The sequence below is a fragment of the Halictus rubicundus genome, chromosome 12, assembly GCF_050948215.1.
Source record: "Halictus rubicundus isolate RS-2024b chromosome 12, iyHalRubi1_principal, whole genome shotgun sequence".
Lineage (NCBI taxonomy): Eukaryota > Metazoa > Arthropoda > Insecta > Hymenoptera > Halictidae > Halictus > Halictus rubicundus.
Window position 1 is genome coordinate 3,684,387 of NC_135160.1, and position 21,499 is coordinate 3,705,885.

The following is a 21,499-nucleotide window of genomic DNA, read 5'->3' on the forward strand; positions in this document are numbered from 1 at the left end:
TGGCAATTTTCTTTGGTCACTGACCACCTTCTTCTATTTTCTTGAATCAATGACAATTTTCTTTGGTCACTGACCACTTCTTCTATTTTCTTTAATCAATAGCGGTTTTCTTTGGTCACTGACCACTTCTTATATTTTCTTTAATCAATAGCAATTTTCTTTGGTCACTGACCACTTCTTCTATTTTCTTTCATCAAGAGCAATCGTTTTTGATCACTGACCACTTCTACTTACTTTAACCAAGAGAAAACTCTAGTCACTGATCATCTAATTTATTCTTGATGGACAAAACGAAAACGATTTCTTTGGTCACTGACCACTTCTTCTTTCGTTGACTTTCTTCGAATTGAAAACGAATCCATAGATGCTACAAGAAGTATCATTGTTCCTGGTCACTGACCACTTCTCCCATCAACGATCTCCTACGAATTTCCTACGAATTCAAACATTAGGGTGCAAGAGGGTCAATAAATCGATCCCAAGATACAAAACAAGAATACATAGTCGATCAACGACCATTTTAATACGACATACAAAAGTGACAACGCATTTCACCACGTGCTCCTTATCAAGCTTATCAAAAATAAATACTCCGCGCGATCGAATAGAACAACCAGCCTTCCTGCGGTCATTCCTTCGTTCTTCAGTGGGCCACGTCCTCGCTCTTTTCGTTAGACTTCAGCATATTCGCGAAGAACCCGCCTCGTCGTCCGGATAGATCCATCGGAGAGCCCTCCTCGACGATCTTGCCCTCGTGGATCACGATTATTCGATCGCAGTCGAGCAGGGCCGCCGCGCGGTGCTGGAAATGGGAAGAAAGTCGCTATGTTTGTTCTGTTGAGAGCTTCAAGAGAGATAAGAGGTGTAGCAACGTGGAATTACCGCGATAACGATCACAGTTCTGTTTTCAAACGAGGCCGACATCGTTTTCAAGAGCGACTTTTCGGTGGCCGCGTCCAGCGCGCTGGTTGCTTCATCCAGGACAATGATTGATGATTTTCGAAGGATTGCACGGGCCATACAGAGCAGCTGCAGTTGACCTGAAGAGAAGTTTTCTCCGCCTTCTCGAACTTCGAAGCCTGATTTCACAGAAAATCGCAATTATTTTACTGGGAAGTGCTTGGAAATCGTGGGCATAGTAGTTCTACGCGTGAAAATTTATTTAAGAGGCAGTGCTGGGGCCCCTGCGAAGCTGGGAGCCACGTAACCACGCCCCCTCAGAATGGGGAGCCCCGAAGCCACGCCCCCGCTGAGCGGGGAGACACAGAACCACGCCCCCTTTGACGTAGGAGCCCCGAAACCACGTCCTATCAGAGTAGATGCCTTTCAATTGTTAATATTTTATATTTATTATTGTACGAGTTCGGGTCAAAAATTGATACGTGGTCAATAAATTTTCTCGGTCGATGAAATGTTAATTCGATCATCTTACTGAGTCCTTCAGGGTGGGAGACCACAGCGTCCTTGATCTGAGCGACCTCCAAAGCGTTCCAAAGTTCTCGATCGTCGTGTTCGCAGAGGGGATCCAAGTTCTCACTGAAAATTGTGCGTTCTTCGTGATTATCTTTTTACAAGAGACGGGGGAGGAATAAACTAGAATTTACCGAATGGTGCCACCGAACATGATCACGTCCTGAGGAATCGCCGAGAGCCGGGATCGAAGAACCCTCAAGGGCACTCGACGAACGTCCATTCCGTCAATCATGATTCTACCCTGAACGATTTCCAGTAACCTGAAGAGCGCCATCATTGTGGAGGACTTGCCGCTTCCGGTTCTTCCGCAGACGCCAATCTACAAGAGACATTTGAATAATAATTTATAATTTTTCTCTTCGCGATCTTCACCTTTTGGCCTGCCGGGATCTTCAAGTTTAGATCGGAGATTACTGGCTCCCTCTGCGTGTGGTGTATCAGTGACACGTTGTCGAAGATGATCTCGCCTTTGCTGGGCCAGTCTTTCGACATTTGGAAATCTGAAGAAAAACATGGTAAGACCTTGGGGAAGCAAATAGAGAGCATTTGAAAAATGTGAAAATTGGTTCTCTGATCTAGCTACCATCTTCTTCTTGGTAATCCTCGGTATCGGCGTGCCTGTAAGCTGAGATCCTCGCCACGCTGCCCATGTACATTTCAATCTCCGCTGTGAATTTCACCACCCAGTTCAAATAGATCGGCACCAGAAGAGTGTAATTAATCGCTAGACCCACTAGAGCTGGTGTCACGCGATTAGGATAGAGGTCTGCGGAAATTAGCGCTGCGAACGTCGCTGCAACCACTATTATGGCACCCAGGTAGTCCTAGAGGTAATAATATTTCTTGATCGAAACGCTTCGTAACATTTGTATTCTATAATCGGACGTTTCACGTGCGACGTTTTTTTTTTTTTTGTTACCAAGGCGATGCCCAGCCATCGACTGCTCGTGTTCAACAGAAGGAACGCGTTCGTGTTGGTGTCCAAACACCTCGTGGCCTGGTCCATGAATCGATTCTCCTGTCTCGAGGCCCTCAGCGTCGCTAGACCTGTCAGGGTTTCGGAAAAGTGGGTCGCGATCGGCCAACGGGTACTGGAAAAGTGTCAATCACCATCAAAAATACGCACAACATACTACCTTCCAATGTACGCCACTTCAATCTATTAAGCTCTTCAAGGCCATGATTATTGTACAACAAACCTGCCATCCAATCGTTGCAGGTGCCTAGCACTGCGTCTGTAAAATCTCTGGACCAGGTAATAAACGGCACAGGTGGGCAAAGCTGCGACGAGGAACCACGGCGAGATGATCACGTTCACTATGATCGCTGACCCGCAGAGTAGCACGAAGAAGGTCAACCTCTGGATCGACGTGGAGATTTTCTTTAACAGAAGTTCCATCCAATGCTTCCACCGTCGCAATTAACACTTCCTTAACTAGTACAGTGACTTCTTTATATATGTCGCCAAGGCCTGGGCGATAAACGTCGCGGAATTATCCCCACTACCGCGGGGTTTCCCCCGAGAGGGACCACGGTCGCCGAGGAGTGTAAACATAACACCGCTCGGGTATGTCTCCTGGACGATACAAGACGCTGACAAGACTCGTGTTGTTGACATATATCGAGAATTCACTGTATTTCGCGAGTAAGAACCTTGTCGATGACACCCATGTCGGCACTGAATCGGTTCAGGATCTTCCCAACGGGATCGCACTCGAAGAACGACAGGGGGACCCTGAGGAGTCTGGAGATTGCTTCCTCGTGCAGTTTCCTCCTTGCTCTGGCTCCTGTCCATTGGCCGACTGCGTTGCACACGAAGGATAACAATATGGAACCCATGGAGAGGGCTAGGTAGACCCTGAAGTAGAACCACGTCTGAAAATTAAATACGATTTAATCTTAATATGGGCTAGAGTCGGATTTAATCAACTGAATTGGATTGGGTTCGATCAATTGAATTTAACGCGATTGGATCGATCCGATTGAATCGGATCGCATTAAATTCTAAACGGATTGGACAAAGTGTTGGCGAGAACAAGTGGAAAGTGTCTTCGCAGATCCCCCATTTTCATGGTTTATTTTCGAAAAATTGAATTAGCTCTTTCGCTAATTGGAAATGAATAAATAATGCAAAGTAAGAATTGTAAGAAGTGGAAGTGACATAAAAAGAAATGTCCCCTTTTTAATCATTTTAATCAGTCAAATGACATAATTATTCAATTCTTCTACTGTCGTTACAGTTCGAATCATTCCATTATTCCCATGAATGCATAAAATCCGCAATCTAGAAGTAGAGCGTCAAACTATAAATGTCAGTATATTTTGATACAGTGAATTCTCGATATATGTCAACAATGCCCGAACCGTGTTATGTATACACTCCTCGGCTCCCGAGGCCTCCCGAACTTCGCGGCTCCCCACGGGGTAATTCCGCGACGTTTATCGTCCAGGCCTTGGCGACATATATAGAGAAATCACTGTAACATAAATGCTTTCTTTCAGCGATTACATTCTGTTCTCCCGGTGCCTGAGCCTCCCTTTCCTGATCCGTCCAGCGACTGAGCCACAGGTCCGTGTATACACGAAGAATCTGACAGAGGATAGCTACCCCCATGTAGATCAAACCAGGTGTCCACCCCCCAGCTTTCGAATAATCCATACAAATCATTCTGGTGACCACTCCACTTCTGTCTTCGTACAGGGACTCGTGGTCTTCAACATCGTAGCTCTCTGCGACAAATAACCTCACATCATCTAGCGACAGTCTCACAGAAAGGTGGTATCTTCAGGATTGAACTGGTCTACCTACTTTCTTCCGTATCGTCGTTGTCCGTTCCCTTGGACTCCACTGATAGCAACCTCTTCACTGGAAGATGATCTTGCTCGTGCACCTGGTTGGACCTGAAGAAACGAATTTTACGCGGTGAAAGTGCACGGAGGAAGAAGAGACAATTGTTTCGGCGTGGAGATTCTACTTTTTGATACCGCACTGCATTTGTCTGGTGGGATTCGACGGCATCAGTCTGCGAAGGACGTTCTTCTCTCTGCTCAGGCTCAGTTCGTCAGGGTGCGGGACAATTCTGCAAACGATTGATCAGAGCTAAACGATACGTGTAATTATTAGATGATTAATTACGCATACTAAAGCATAAGGATCTTCAGGGTAATCGTGATTCACTGCCACCAACCTGCCAGAGAATATCTGCTTAAGAACGCCGCTGGTCTGTCCGTTGTCGAAGGTGTTGTTCCTTTTCCTGAAGAAAGAGGAGGGTGTGTTCAGCAGCAGTCCAATAAAAATGATAACTATGACTGGCTACCTGGGTATGATAGATCCGCTCTCGAGTATGGTTGGAGTGCTGCTTTGACGAAGAACAGGCGGCGGTGGTCTCTGTGGTTGCAGGCTGCTCGACCTAGTTGCGCTTCGATGCGATTTCGTCTGCTTTTTCGCGATGTTCCATTCTTCCGTGGGCACTGGAAGGTCTGTGAGGTCTGGAGCTAGGTATCGTGACCCTGAAAGCGTGGTCTTCCGCATCCTGAGTGGCACGAAGGTTGGAGGGTTCTGAGGGAGACATAATCGTCATCAAGTACTTCGTCACATTGGGTCATCTTCTTCCTCGTCTTCCGCTAATACAGGCCACTTGAGAACAGTTCTTTTGATCAGAACTGGCACCCAGTGACATAATTATGGTGGAAAGATCTCCGAGACTCACCACATGAGCGTCCTGCTCAGTGATCCAGGATCCATCGCTGGTCTTCTTGTTCTTCACATTGATGCTGATTCTGGAGACCAGTCTGAGCAGAGACCATCTCTCTTTGGCGATCCTGTGAGCTCGCTGACTGTCCTGTTGTCTTGTCGCAGCTTTCCTCCATTCGGTAGCCAAGTCTGGATCCGATTCCTCGATCGTGGATTTGGTTCCCGTGGCTCGGACCCGGCAGTCGTCCATCACGATCACCTAAATGTTCACGATCTTCATACTCAAGATATTCATATTTGTTTAATGTTTAAAATTTGCTTTGAGTTTCTCAATTTGGCTAACAGTTCCTTCTTTGTTTCAGGCGAAACAGTATGCAGTGTTCAATTGCGCTTACAACATAAACGACTCGTATACAATGGTTACTCGACACATGTCAAACCAGCGACATATATCGGCAAGGGGCTACATTCTTTGACCCGCGTCGAACGTAGAAAAGGACAGCGAAGCTCGAGTGTATACCCCGGGGTAGTGGGGATAGTTCTGCGACTTTTATCGGCCAGGTGTTTGCGACATGTACGGTGTAAACACTGTATCAACTATCTTAAGTTAAAAAGATGGACGTACCTGATGAGCCGTGGACAGCAACTCTAATCGGTGAGTAACCATGATGACAGTGCGTCCAGTTCTCAACAGAAGCTTCCGGATCCCTTGATCGAAGATCTGCTGGCCCACTTGATGATCCAAAGCGGATAAAGGATCGTCCTGTACGCGTACAAAAATTTAATAGACTTTGGATCTACTTATTTCCATTACAAATGCATGAAATTCGCAGCCTGGTAGCCAGTATATATTAAATAGTTAAACCAACCATGATGACAACATCCGCGTCACTGTAAATCGCCCTAGCTATAGCTACCCTCTGCTTCTGACCGCCGCTCAGATTAATCCCCTTTTCACCGATCTGAGTGAGATCATGTCCCGGAAGTATGTCAACGTCCGGTTGCAAAGCGCAGGCTTTCAACACGCTTCGGTATCTTCGCGGCTTGTGAGCTGATCCGAAGAGGATATTGTCTCTCAAGGTTGCGTTCAGTAGCCATGGTTTTTGGGCTACGTACGCTATCTTCGCACCCCTATTTCGAAACGCGTTAATTCGTTTGGCGAGATGCTTTAATCCGACGATCGAAGAGACTCACCTGGCCCACTCGATCGACCCCGATGTCCTTTGGATCTCACCTAACATCCCCAGCAGTAACGACGTCTTACCACTTCCGGTTTTCCCGACGATTAGCGTCAGCTGACCTGAGAGCAGATTGGAATTGGGACTTAATTAGGTCAAGTGCTTCAGTTTTTTAGATTTACAGTGAATTCTCGATATATGTCAACAACACGGGTCTTGCCAACGTCAATAATCGTGCAGGAGACATACCCGAGTCGTGTTATGTTTGCACTCCTCGGCGTTAGAGGCCTCTCGAGCTCCGCGGCCCCTCACGGAGTATACCTCACGGTAGTGGGGATAATTCCGCGACGTTTAGCGTCCAGGCTTTGGCGACATATATAGAGAAATCACTGTGTTCAAAGTTTGTAATTACCACGCGGGAAGCTGAGATTCTGGATTAATAATTGTCCCTCCTCGCAGCCCCAGGAGAACGTACAGTACTTCATCCGGAGGACCGGAACTTCCGGATCCTTCTCGAACAGCGTGTCCACGGAAGAATCGATATTCAGGTTGTACTCCCTGAGACCACAGGACTGTCCATCTTCCTCATCTTCTTCGATGTTATCCAAAGACCCAAAGGTTACTCCGCTGTGCATCTTCGTCGCTGCTACCTTGAAGAACTCCAACTTCAGATGACATCCGTTTAACACTTAACTTTATCAAAAATATTTTATCACAAAATCACTTTTCAAACGCGAATACTTCATAAAAGAATAAAGTATCAGGATCGAAGTATGATAGGTGTACTGAATAAAGAAATGCAGATTTTTCGAAAGACTCTTTTATCGTACTTGATGTTGTCGATAATTAAATTAATTTCACTCACAGTACTCTCCTCGACAGAATTGGTCCTCGAAGAGGCATTATCGGCGATCTCCGACTTCCTGTCGCCAAGGTCAGGCAGAACGTTCTCCATTTCCGGAAGCTGAAGGAAATCCTTGATCCTCGTGGTGGATACCTTGAACGAAACATGGCGAAATGACGGTGTAACGGCATTTGATAGGACTTGGCTGCTCACCATGGCGTTGATGATGATCGGTATCATCACCGGGAAGATCAGAAGAGGCACGGTGAGCTGGGAGAACAGAGCCAGACCGGCGAAAACGTTCCCGGCCTCCAGGCCGCGGTCCTCTATCCAATAATAGACCCCGAACGTGAAGAGCGTCATTAGGACCGAGGAGCAATGAGAGAGGAAATCTAGGGGCGATGAGAATTGCGTCAGGGGGACGGTCCCGTTAAATTTGATTAGCGTAAGAAATCGAATTTACTGATCAGAGTCCAATAGAACGAGTCTTTGTCCAGCATTTTGAGCTCCTCGTCCCTCGTTCGCCTGATCTTCTGCTCGAATATGTCCTCCCAGGCTCGCAGCTTCACCAGCTTCATTCCTTGGAGAACCTCGTTGACGAGACGCAGCCTCGCATCGCTTCTATTCTACAGAAATTCCTTCGAATTAATGAAAAGCGAGACGAAGACGTTGACCCTTGGCGCTCGAATGACAAAGGGTTAAAATTATGAAACGTACCGTGACGGACTTGAAGTTCCCCGACATCTTCTTCCCCAAAATTAATTGCATAGGAGTGACCAGGAGAATGCAACAGAGCGCACCTATGATGGCACTGATGCCCAGCTTCGTGTAGAGCAGGAAGACGATGACAGCGATCTAGAATCGAGCATCGATCATCGTCATGTCGTTCAAAACCGTTTGAAATGCTGAAGATCGAGGCCTCGGATTTACCTTCAGAGGTATGGCCCAGGTGTAATGGCCGATCCAGAAGAAGCTCATGACGTTGTAAGAGTCCTCGGACACCAGATTCGTCAGGGTGCCCATGTCGCCTGTCGTCTGCTGGCTTCTCTGCTGCTCCCGGTCCTTCTCGCAGTCCTCGTCGATGCTCCACGAGCACAGACGCAACGCCTTATCGTACAGCAACGCCTGCCCCGCAACAACGAATTATAGAATCCATTCGAGATCGGTGCTCGACGCTCGAGTGTACCTGAAGAGACGTCTTCAAACGGATCCCCTCGACGCAGAGGACGTGAGTGGAGGCCTGGCTCAGAGTGCTCTGCAGCAGCGCGAACACGAACGCGAGCAACGCCAGGAAGTAGCCATTTTGGAGAATCTCGGAGAACGTCATGGCGCTCTGGAAATGTCACGGACGCTTCAGAAGGTGTCCGACGAAGAGAAAATGGGCGAATCGAAAGCGTTAGATATACCCGATAGACTCGGTGACTGGTCCCGTTCTGGGAGATCGAGATGTAGTCCAAGATTTTCGAGATGGTCATCGGCCCGACCAGGGTTGCAGCATCCCCTAACAGCTTCAACGACCCTCCGACGAGGAATGGAAACCATACTCGCCTCCAGAAACATCGCCACAGGGACAGCTTTCCCTTCCTCTTCGACTGGAAGTTGCGAGATTGTTGTTCAATCATTTTTAACACTAGGTTTGCGGGACCCCTCAAAATGGCGGGTTCTGAGATTTTTAATTTACGATTATTAAGATTGTAGAGATGACGTCCATGTGGAATTATTTAGCAAATTTATTTCTTAAAACGAAAATGGCTAAAAATCTGGGCAGCACGTTCTTGTTGTTTTTATAAAGCAATGTAAAATAGTCACTTTTAGTGCGCAGTAAATCTAGTGTTAATGACCTAGAAATCAGTAATCAGCCTTGCTTCGTCCTTTAGGTCTCCTTGATCCTACTGTTATTTATTTAGTGCTGTATCGATCGTGCAATTTTTGACCTGCTACTAGGTAACATAATCTAATAATTTCGTTCAGTATCATTACGTAAAAAATAATTTTTACGGTTCCTTTTGGTACAATTATTGAAAATCCCATTAACAAGTTTCCGGTGGATAAAGTGTCAAAAGAAAATAAGTTTCCACTTCAAGTTTCTCGCAAATCAGGTATACAATTTTTATTTCGCATACAGATCCTCTGTGACGAAATATTAACAGGGTTGACGTTGACGACTTACTTAAATATTTATGAAAAAAGATTGCAAAGGAGCCTAACAGCCGCCACACTAGAACACCCCCTTGGATAGCACAAATTCAGCTTGCTCGTGTCTTACCGTCTCTTCCTCGAAGATCCTTTTGAACTTCTCGAACTGCCTCGCCGCGGACTCTTCTTCGGGTAGTTCCCCAAGGTCCTGGCACTCCAGGGGCACCTCGTAGCCTTTCGACAGCAGCTTGACCACCCAGTGGAAGGTGATTCTGCTGATAAAGGTGGCCTCGGTGTGCCTGTAAACGTTCCTCGCCCGGTCTCCCTCCCGCCTGATCAAGTATCTCCTCTTTCTCCTAGTCTGCACAGCAAGAGGAGAGACGTTTCGAGGATGGATAGACCAATTCAGGGTTTTCGAGCGTTCCGCTCGCACGCTCCAGAACAGCCATACTCGCCGTTAGTGGGTCAAGGGGCCGGGGATGCACGTGAAACATTTATTCGGGCCTGGAATCGCGAGAGCGTTGCCAGCCCATCGAAAGACGGGCTCGAGATCCGGCGCGGCGTGCTCTTAACGCGATTATAATTAGACGTGAAATATGCTGTCTGGTTCGCGGCCAATTTAACAGGGGAGGGGGAGGGGGGATCACGGTGTCGCGAGAATTTCTTAATTGAATCGATCGCCTCGGGGAAACCGAACTCTTCTCAGACTCGATGGGAATGCACCATCCCCCCCCCCTCCCCCGTCCCCCTTCGGATTTGATCTCGAGTGATCTAGCGCCTCGGCGAGCCTTCGATCTCTCGCGCGAATGCGCCACTTGGTCTTGTTTATGGCCCGCATCTGGAATCTCTCTTGCTCCGCGGACTGGTGTACTCGATTCTGTCAGTCAAAGTTCAACACACCCCTGATTGAAAACGTTTGATCGAGTCCGAGGATCCGTCGATGGCGTGTGCTGGTCCTTTGTGAAACTGGACACTGTTTAAGTATCGTTTCGTCCCTTTGCGAGTATGGAGAGTATAGTGTGACAATTTATTGTTCCACCGCGACTGAAGAATTTTTTTACTGTAACTTCATTGTCCCTTCAGCCCCAGCTTTGTTGTACAATTGTCAAGCTTCTCCCTGACTGTGTTTCCTCAGACTTGAAACGAAATGGCTTCCGGAGGGTTGGAAATAAGAAGTGAAAAATAGAGTTGCATATTTTGAGTAAGTGTTAGTAAAATGACAAATAGTCTTCTCCTAAATACAGTGACTCCCACTGATATTCGGACGCTTTTAAAAGTCGTGTAACTTTGTTAATATTAGACCATACGACTTGGATTTTTTTTAAAAAGAATTGAATTTTTTTAAGAAAAATTGCAGAGAAAATACCAAAAGTTGTGTTTTGCAACTTTTTTATGTGGACTTACATTGAAAATTTAGAAAGTACGATTTGCAGATCTGTATGAATTGTACGTATTCTGAGAATTTCATGAAAATCGGCCAACGTTGCAATGAGCTACAGATGTTGCAAAATGATCACATAAGGGCGAAATTCCCTAACAAGGCAAAAATTCTGCGATTCTCACCCTTAAGCTGTTAAACGTTTGTAACTTCTCAAACAATTCAAGTAGTATAGTCCGATATTGAAGAAGTTATGCGATTTTTAAGAGCGTCCGAATATTAGTGGGAGTCACTGTATATTACAAGCCAGCGTCGTCATACGAAATTGCAACCGAATTTTTCCGAGCAGGTCAAAGCAATGGCGGATTTCCAGTGGTTCCCAGAAGCTCCGAAAAGTCAACATTCCAGCCGCGAGATCTACGATCTCGCAATAAACGAACTCCCAAGAGAGCCGAACGTCGCACAGTGTGTCGTCCAATGGAAAAAATTCCGAAAATCAAAGTGTAAGATCTGCAAATTTATGTATCCTAAAATGTTCGTAACAAAACGTAGTTTCTAAAACTGCCTTAAATTTTAACTGAATAAATCAATTTGTTATTAAAATTGAGGCTGAAACTTCACTGTCAAATTCCGCGCATTTCTGAAAACATGCGTCCCTCGCAAGCTATTTGGTTTTTTAATTTGATTTTTACAGGGCGTGTTTAGCATTATAAGACCTTCAATCTCCCAAAAAGTTTTTTTAAATTATCGCAGTTTGTCCTAATTTTTTATGTTTAACATTTATCAACTTTGATTAGAGTTTTAAAAAAAGTACATCAAAGTACACCCGTGAATTTTTTTACAGTAATTGGTGGCACATTAAACTTTAATTTCGCATTGGTTTAAATCTGCTCACATTTGCTCAAGCGGAGAAAATATAAATATTATTAAATTCCAAGAAATAATTCAAGAAGCTAGAGAATTATATTTAAAACATTATAATTGGTATGTGATGCCGGTAACTACGCATGAATTACTTTTCCATGCAGTTGAAATTATTAAAAGTACAATTGTTCCTATTGGCAAATTATCCGAAGAAGCTCTAGAGGCTCAACATAAAAATATAAAATATTTTCGGGAACATAATACCCGCAAGACATCAAGAGAAAATTCAAATAAAGACCTATTAAATCGTCTTCTACTGGAGTCGGATCCAATTATTGCCCATTATAAAAAAAAAAAACATACGAAAAAAGAAAAAAAGGATTTTGCAGATATAAGAGACTATTTATTATTAAATGAAACATCCTACTTATCAGATTCCAACTCAAACACTTGTTCTGATGATAGTGAAGCTGAAGTAGTATAGTACGTACACATATTATTTAATAACATATTATCTATGTTAATTTATTCATTTTATTTATTTCTAGGTAAAATAAAGGAATTCTCTTAAGGATTCCTAAGTTTTAATCCCTCCTTGTGAAGATTTGAATAAGTAATGTATACAGTATTGTACTTTATTTTTAAATTTTCGTTAAAATCGTAAACTACGTTTTATGCAGTAAAAAAACATAAGAATTTATTAAAACATAAGAGTTATCGCAATTAAAAAAAAAATTTTTTTTATATACCAATCGATTCGCCTTTGCATTTTATTTCAAAAAGTATTAAGGTACTTTACTCGAAAATTTCATAACTTAAGAGTTATGACTTTTTTCCCGAATTCCCATATACTCGACACACTGTGCGTCGCGAGGAATGCAAACAATGGCCGCATAACACACGGGGCCGGCGTTATACTCGTTTAAAAAAAGCAGCGTCGCATTTGGCATCGCGTCCAATGGGAGATCTTCGTTCCGCGTCTCCGACCGAGTTCCGTCAAAGAGTGATCGCACCTTGAGCACCTCGGACAAATGTTTAGCTGGACGTCGCTCGGCTGAGATCGACGGGAGAGCGTTTGGCGAGAATCGCACACGGCCCGTTTTATTTCCGCGAAAACGACGCAGAAGCTTTCGGCAATCTATTTTTGCGGTCTAGTTTCGATCTAGCTTTCGATCTAGATAAAGGTGGCGCGTTAGGCCACTCGATAAGCTCGACGGCCCTCTCTCTCTCTCTCTCTCTCTCTCTCACTCGGGCCGCGATAATAAACATTATTATTCAAACAAGCTGAGCAAATGTAAAACAAATGTTTGCGCCCGGTTGCCGCGCGTAGCTGCGCGGCTGTGCTCTTCTCGATAAGGCTGTAACGCTCCGTCGTTAATTCCCGCAGATACTTCTCGCGGAACGGCTCGAGAGCCGTGTTACCAAGAACCCTGGCCCGTTGTAAATTCGCATCAAAGCCGCCGTAAAACTTCCCAACGAGAAACCCGCGGAAACTTGTCGGGGACAGGTCGCGGAAAGCCGCGTTTCCGCTTCTTTTCGCAGACACGCACGCTCGCCGAAACAGCGGGGATCCGAGTTGACTGGTTAAATATTAACTAAACTCTGCTTCGCATAAATCATCCTTCTACGCACGAGACTAAATGGAAGTTCTAGTAGACGCGTTCGACTGCGCCATTTACTACTCTGTTCGAGCGTTCTCTTGACCGATGATCAAACAGAAGCGATTTTCCAACTATTAAAAACCCATTAAAATCTTGCATAAATTGTACCAATACTTCAGAGACGGAACAATGTACACTAACGGTTCAATTTGCATAAATTGTTTGCCAGCGAACATCAAAGCGTCCAACGCATCTGCGCTGAGACGCCACGTTTAGAAACCACTCGAGGCATTTGCAAGCTGATTGAAATGTTAATTTTCATCGAGTTAGGAAAATCATTTTCAATATTGCGTTACGGGTGAAACGTTAGAAAATTCAATTAATCAATGTTATATGGAAAGACAATACTCACTGCGAGATAGAGTGTATAAGAGTCCAGGACTGCGAAAACACCGCACAAAATGGCGGACGTTGCGGTCGTCGCGAACCGGACGTGTTCGATCGACAAACCGTATCTGAATAAATTGAAAAATTAGTTTAAAAATCATTTTAGCAATGTGGTTTTAACGTTTAGGGGGTTTTCGACGATCCCAACTGTTTTTCCACGGACCTGGACAGGTAAAAGCTCTTCCAGGCACGTGCCAAGCCAGTGGCAGCGAAGATTGCCGCCGAAAAAGCGAGCCCGCAATCGCCGCCATTGATTTCTGTTCTCCGATGAAGGATCCAGCAGGAGAACACCGCAAAAATCGTAAAAATGGACGACAACGATATAGTTGTCAGAAAGGATTCGCAAATCTCCAAGAAAAGGACCAGCAGGATCAATATGCACAACGAGGTCCTTGTTGTGTGAAACGGAAGTAGCCCTCTGGAGGCACTAGAGAGAACATTGAAAAATAAATATCTTGCAAAAAGCAATTTCTATCTTAATGCTCTTCACGAAATTTCAATTTCACGATTCCACAGCTTTCAATGGCGTAATTAAATCTTACGCACGAGAAACGTTACTAATGTATAATTTCATGCTGTCAATTTGCATTTCGCAGCTTACTATCGCGATGTTACCGTACGATGATCACGGACGACGTAACGATTAGGTCGAGTCTATTAAAGCACAATTAGAACGGGATCGATCGATCATCCGCGGGACGCCGGTCTATCGATTCTCCCCCGAGCAAAAATCGTTGAATTAATTTCCCGGTAATCAGAAACACGAAACGGAACGGGATCGGGATTTTTCCGCGACGCGTACACGGCCGTGTCGAGCACGAAGAAATTAATTAGCCACCTCCTCGCAGGTGTAATAATTTATCGTCGCGAGGTTGTCGTCCGACAACTTCCGCCCGAGCGATCTAGAACGGTCCTGTCCCTCGATCATGCAGATATTACGGGGACCGTGTGGACGAGCAAGTTTTTTCGATTCGTTACATATTTTCCGGGATTACGAAGAATATAATCCAATTCGATCGGCACGAGCGAAAAACGAGCAGAATCATTCCGGTTTCGAGGACGGTTCTGACGCTGGAGATGCAAACACTATGTAAGTTTACGCTACGTACATAAACGGATGTACAAAAAAAGTTGGATAATATAATCTTTCATAGTTTCGTAGAAAAAAATCCCGAATCTAGCCTAACCATTCAGTTTTACGATTAGTAAGATTGCAGAAGTGTTTTCACATGAAGAATGAATTGATGAATTTACAATTGAACAAATGGTGCCTTGTTAGGTTAAAAAATTGACTGAAAAGTTTTATTTATTTAGATTAGGAGTTCCTATGCAAGATCCAAGACGATATTCGGTATTGCGGCGAACAGGAAGCGGCAGCCATTGATTTTCCGGTGGATGAACCAGGACAACCGGGGCGGCCATCTTATTTCATTAAGATTCTTCGAAAAGGCCGCGCCAAGAATGCGCACACGTGCGGTAAATTAAAGCGTTAATTGATTAGAGCCCTTTTCACGCTCGGTTGCGTCACTTTTTTTTTTGGAAATACCGAAGAACACCGAGTTGGATCAAGTTGCACAAACAAAATCCGTCATCTTTTCAGATTTCGAGAATGTAAAGCGCGAAGAATACATATTGAATAATGTTTGTCGTGCAAGTTTTTGCAGACAAGGATGAAATATTAAACGGAACGTGGAACTCATTTCGTGTGTAAATGTTTAAATAAGATTTGAATACCGTTTCTGGGAAGCGAGCCGCTTTATCGTTGTTTACGCGCGTAAACAATCGAAGCACAACTTGATCGTTCGTTCGAGAAACGTTGTGAATGAATTTCAGTGGAAAATGCTGTACAATTTAAAATTGTTTAAATTCCACGGAAAACATTTCTTATGTCATCACTAGACTGCGGATTTTATGCATTTATAATAAAAATGAGAAGGTGTAATTTAGAACAGTAACAACATTGGAAAAAATTAATGATACTGTTATATTATTTTCAATCAATTAAACATAATGAAAAAGAAATTCAATTTTTATTTCATCCCAGTTTGTTCCAATTCAGATAACAAGTCTCACAGCCAACTAGTCATCACTGATTTGTTTAAATCTGTCGCAAAAAATAAAATCTGAATGGAAATGTATTTCTTCTTTTAATAATTTTGGTAAATTGAGAACGTGATTGCTTTCTCAAATGTTCCCAATGTTTCCACAGTTTGGTATTTTACCGTTACGGATTTATTGTAAATTTCGAATCGAAAGGTCGATCGACGAGTTTGTGCACGCGTTGCTTACGATAATCCCCGGCGCGCGTCATAATTGGAGTAAATTGTTTGAATTTGACGCAGCCCTCTGAATCATGGAGTATCCCCAAGGCGAACGCAAGACATTTCGTTCAATTGGAAGTTGCCCTAATTGGGCCCGGGTATTCCCCGAAGATCCCGGAACTCGCGATACAATTTCACGCAACAAAGCATCCGCGTGGCCCAAACGCTGACTGAAAGTACAAACTCAACCGAAACGTTAATACCCTCGGAACGAGCACTAATCCCTACGAAACCCAGAAAGCTATCTTCCTCCGGAAGATGCTCGCGGAAAGTTAAACATCGCACGGGCTCGAGAATTGAAAAACCCGTTGCCGGTTTCCGTCGAATCGAGTCCACCGAAATCGCCCGACTCCGAACACGGAAAAAACCTTTTGTTTACAAAGACACCCTCGCGGAAGATACCACTGTTATCTCAACCTGGTTAGACTCACCATACACTAGACTTCCAGATAGAGTACGTTAAACAACATTTTAATCCTAGTTTTAAACACTGTTGCAACTATGAAACTGTGTACACAATCTCAAAATGGCGTAGGTATCATCTCAGTTTAAGTTAAAACTGCTAAAATATAAGGCTTTGAATTTAGATGTTATCTAAAAATCGCCAGGCCTTGAAATGTTAGCTTTTTTCGCGGAATCTTCAATGGTGATTTTCTAATCGTGAAAATGAAATTTCGATTTGGTGATCGTCCCGCAGACTCACTTGCGCCGTTTGCCGCATCTGTGCCGCAGGAAACCGATCAACGCCACGAGAACGGCGATCAACGGTACGAGGATGTTGAGGACCTCGATCGGACAGTCCTCCGAGCGATCTTTCCCCGTGATCCTGAAGACCGTGCCGTTCTCACTCCGCCAGGACCACGCGATTCGTCTTCCGGGTCGCGGCAGAACCTGCAGCAGCTTGTGCCGTTTGCAGAACTCCATTTTTATCTGTGACTCTCAGGAGAGTTCCCGGACGCCGTTCCCACTCATTTTTCGCGCGACTGCCTAAAAATATTCGTTCCTGTATCTCGCACCAGGTGCTAGCAATAGATTTCTTAAAAATTTGTGGGCTCTCGGTTGCCTAAACTAACAAGTTCGTGGGAGCAAGTTTTGCCATAATATTCATTTTTCAGGTTACTCTTTTTGACACGGTGTATTTCAACTCGACACGGTTCGAACAGAGTTTCTTTTCAAATTCTCTTTCGAGTCGCCTGTAGACGGATATCGCCATTGCGATTACTAGACTGTGGATCTTTATGAAAAATAAAAAATGTTTCCATCGATTGCAAGACGCAGCAGCGAAATTTATTTCTTCTTTTAATTATTTTAACAAGTTGAAACCAATACGCTGATATCCTTACATCTTTTTAATATGTCCACATTAAATTGTGGTTACCCATTTTTGTCATAAATGCATAAAATCCGCAGTCTAGTGATTAACAATTTACTGGAAGATTAAGTGTTGCGAGAACAGTGTCGTATCCTCTCTTTCCTTTCGGGAATCATTAATAATGTTTTTCTCAGACTCGTTTGCCCATACTAATTTCCCGCAGCCGATCCGATCGGACGACTTTAATGGCCGCGAAATATATTTTCCGCGAGAATTCGCGCTGTTCATTGTTTGAAAACGCGTCACAGGAAATAGTTCCGCGCGAGCAAGCGGTCCAGCGGCTCCGAAACGGTTCGCAGCTAAACAACGGGCTTTTTGTATGCCCACTAAAAATATCTTACGCTCGGACAACTATCGATACGCTCGACAAAAGTGCGGCCGTCAAATGCGTTCACCAGCCAGCCGAATTTTTCGATTAAACATTTTCTTTCCGGCATAGCGTTCGGAGCAACACCGCGACTGCCAAGCTAGCTAAAAAAATTCAATAAACTCGAAGCAATTTATTTACCGAAATTTAAATTGATTTCAAATATTGTAAATTTACTGTCAAGCTTCATCAAGGATCGACGAACTCTTGTGCGTCGTTGGAGTTAAATGGCGTTTGGTATTGGCTTCGTCGGGACTATTAATTGTTCGTGAGAATTCGTACGGCTTTCCCCATAAGGAGACTCGTCTTAAAAACAGGAGGCATTAAACCGACGGTGTCACTGTTCAAAAATTCGACAACGACTCGATTCATCGATCGTGAGAAGAATATCGCGAGGACATTGGATCCTCCCTGAATACGCTGCGCGTTTCGAGACACGTTTATTGATACCACCGTTGAGCAAACAATAAATTTTAACGACCACATTTACGGTCTATCGACATTCATGCTCCATCAAATCAATTAACAGGACACGAAATGACCGCGAGCTATGCGACATGTCTCTTGCAATTTTCCCTCGCGCGTTTCTCATAAATTAGTACACAATGATCGTGGTTCGGTCTGGTACAATTTTGCGATTCTAATTTTTATATTTTGTTTTCAACATTTCACGCTGAATCTCTTACACGAATTCTCGAAAACCGATCGGTATTTCAACCATTAATTACTCATAACAAAAATGGAATATTGTCTTGTAAAAAGGCTAACGAAAAGAAAATAAAATAATTTTAAATATTTCGTTTTTTTCATCTTGGGATTATTAATAATAAAAATAAATATAGAAGAGTGGCCCTATCTGCAAATCGTCACAAGGGGTTTGGTCTTGGAAAGAATTAATGAAAATTAATAAAAACATTCGGCTCCATCAATTATTTTAATAATGGCAGTCTCCAAATTTTATTCGTTACTAGACTGCGGATTTTACGCATTCATTAAGATAGATCGACACTAGATCTACCGAGCAAAATTAAATTCATTTAGATTTTACACTGTTTTCGTTACAATATGCGCTTAAATAACGAAGCTCACAATTTAAATAATTGCAAAACAGAAAATCAGTAATTCAGCCGCGGTGAGTTCAGGGTTACCAGAATTTAAGTTTCTGGCTGCTATTTCTCGAAACGAACGCAAACAATTATCGCATAAACATCCGCAGTCTATCCCACGCCCGCGAACCTCGAGCTGCACGAAAATCGAACCCGCCATCATTCCCCGGCGAGCATGATCAAGCTAACGACCCGCGAGCGATTGATTTGAATTTAAAAGTGCTCGCGAGCGATACCGAAGTGGCTAGCTAGACTTACGTGTCCCCTGGTCGGAATTCCGTCGGCCCGTCTCGCATTAGCATAATTTATACGGTAACTCCGTTGCCTCGGTTTTCTGTTATGTCACTGTTCGCGATTCGTCCCTTCGTTCTTTCCGCGCCAACATTCGGCTTCGAACAAAGCTGATCCGCGAGCGATTTTTCCACGAAGACCCGAGAGAGTACGTCGATCACATTTTGCGACCTTGACCGTTCACGGTTTCTCGGACCCGAGTTACTATTAGCGATTTCTCTTCGGTATGCCAGAGGACGGCCAGGTGCGTCATGCCGCGGACGTGTCGCTCCTCTTATTGTTCTCCGAGCCGGTAACGCGGGAGGGTTACGGCGTTATATCATATTTACATTATTCCGCGATTACGCGGCCTCAAGATTCGTCGACCTCTCGGCTCCCAGAAAACTGGTTCTATGATTGCTGGCTTGATGATCTCTCGATAAACCCACCGGAAATTTGGGTCGAGAAGACGTTTATCCGAAAATAAGCAGGCATTTGCCAGCGCCATTTCTAAGGTTTTGAATTTTTAGATGAGCCAAGACAAGATGAAGCAATTTAATCCTTAACCCTTGGAACCTTGGACCCTTCGGTATAGTTTACAATCTTTAGAATCATTCGCAGCTGCGTTTATAAATTCTTGAAAAATATATTCTTCAAGATCGATTTTTGTTAATTTGGAACTCTGAGGGAAAATAGATCAGAGTCCTGTTTCTTTGTTTTGAGAATTACTTCTACCGCAGGATAATTTATTTATTGAGAAATAAATTTACTGTCGAAAATTTAGGAACTTCTCTCGCACCCCCGGGGGTGCACGCACCCTAGGTTAAGAACCACCGATTTAAAGAGTAATAATTTAATCCTTGCGAACTATCAAAATTGTCGAAATATAGAATTAGAAATATATTCATTAAGGGCCAAAAGACTGCTCAACGGTAGTATCAAAATTGTTTCCGAATTAAAACAGAAACCGCACGACAATCCTGACGGCAGGCAACTGTTCGACGCTTTGGACTTACAATTACTTTGGCAGTAGATTAGGCGCCGTCTTCATAATTCATTTACTCAGATGCACCGCAACCTCGTTACATATGTATCTGCGTAGTTAGTTTGTTTTTCCTGTTTGAACACTTGAGATTCCGTTGACAAGCTTACGCGTACAATGTTAATGTTATCATTCAGCTTCTTGCAACGATTTACTGCGAATAAAACGTTACCGAGCGAAATAAACAGAATTATTCACGTCCTCGGGTGTTCTTTATATTCTAAAATCGTAATTACCTTTCTATGATAACGATGCGGCTTCGGTAGATCGGCAACTGATGGCAGGGTCACAACGAAGAGTCGATTTGTGTCGCATACCCACTCGAATTGCACTATTTGATCGCAACTATGTCGCGTCGCGATTTATAACAACGGACAAACCGAACGACAAATTTCGTACCCATTATTCAAAGTGTTTCATCGATTCGAAATTAAAGATCAAAGTGCAATACTTTCTGTGCAAGTGAAATAAGTTCCTCAATTTACTGCTATTAAAAAAAAAAAAAAACAGTAGTGTTTAATAAAATAATTGTGGAGTGTCCAAGAAAAATACGAAATAATATTATTATTCCCGTTTAAGATAGAAGGATTCAACCTTCCACTTACTATTATTTTAAAACGACACTAATGTTCGGTATAAAACTGTCGGGTCCGCTATCAAGCAAAAGACAAAAGCGCAAGAGTATTGTTTTCGGCTGAGAAACATAAATCCCCGACCTTCCTCTTAGTATTTTAGAAAGACACTAATCAGTTTAGAACACTCCTCTGAGAAAGACAAATTGTTCGATCCTCCACTTCCCGTTTTCCGCTACCTTCTATTTCAAAAAGACTGTAACGTCTCTCTCGAGTCCCGTCAGTCCGAATTGCAGCAGAAAGGGGCACGTGTGAACGCGTCCTAAGAGTGCACCCTCGAGGATAGTGCAAGGGTTGAGGTGGTGGTAACCACTTGTTCGATTTCGCGAATCACGCGTGGTCATGCACGTGCGCGTGGGCCGACCGCAGAGCCGAGTACACGCGTCTTTCCCGGCTGACGGTCTGCGGACTACTGACAGATGAGAGGCCGAATGTCGAAGAAGAGAGCGAATGGTAATTCCATGTGCGCGATGACTCGATGACTCAGTGCCGAGAAAAAAAGGGCCAGGCGACGACGACGGCGGCCGGGCCATTCTTTCATCGGAACCGGGAGCCTGTCCCAGAAAAGATGACTCCTTCCTGCTTTCTCTCAGCGAAACGCCCTAGAAAAATATTAGGGCTGTTCCTAAACCTCCTCTCAAAACTTACGCAATTAATCGAAACTGTCGTGTTGGGATCAAATATTTTTACGTTTCAATCGTATCCTTGTAAACGAAACGAATTCTCAGAAATCTTAACTGAACGAAGGCATTGATTTTTATGTGTCCTTTAGTT

General features: G+C 43.9%; 1 protein-coding gene across 2 annotated transcripts; it reads right to left on the minus strand.

Annotated features, from left to right (window-relative positions):
- Positions 1-484: 484 nt before the first annotated feature.
- On the minus strand, positions 485-20,579 carry Sur (Sulfonylurea receptor). 2 transcript variants are annotated; one of them, XM_076797526.1, is made up of 32 exons: positions 20,330-20,579; positions 20,068-20,247; positions 16,640-16,923; positions 13,779-14,042; positions 13,581-13,683; positions 9,456-9,686; positions 8,596-8,781; positions 8,376-8,522; positions 8,120-8,314; positions 7,907-8,044; positions 7,653-7,815; positions 7,403-7,581; positions 7,211-7,342; positions 6,758-6,995; positions 6,362-6,467; positions 6,037-6,298; positions 5,793-5,930; positions 5,184-5,426; positions 4,791-5,032; positions 4,662-4,727; positions 4,449-4,553; positions 4,283-4,374; positions 3,983-4,203; positions 3,127-3,348; positions 2,673-2,854; positions 2,393-2,564; positions 2,057-2,297; positions 1,846-1,973; positions 1,605-1,792; positions 1,433-1,536; positions 883-1,079; positions 485-802 (listed from the first exon to the last, which is right to left on the minus strand). In XM_076797526.1, exons 3-32 carry the CDS (start codon positions 16,858-16,860, stop codon positions 644-646), a joined length of 5,265 nt encoding a protein of 1,754 aa, XP_076653641.1. In that variant the 5' UTR covers positions 16,861-16,923; positions 20,068-20,247; positions 20,330-20,579; the 3' UTR covers positions 485-643. The 2 variants fall into 2 exon arrangements, with proteins under 2 accessions (XP_076653641.1, XP_076653642.1); XM_076797527.1 differs by lacking the exon at positions 20,068-20,247.
- Positions 20,580-21,499: the final 920 nt, after the last annotated feature.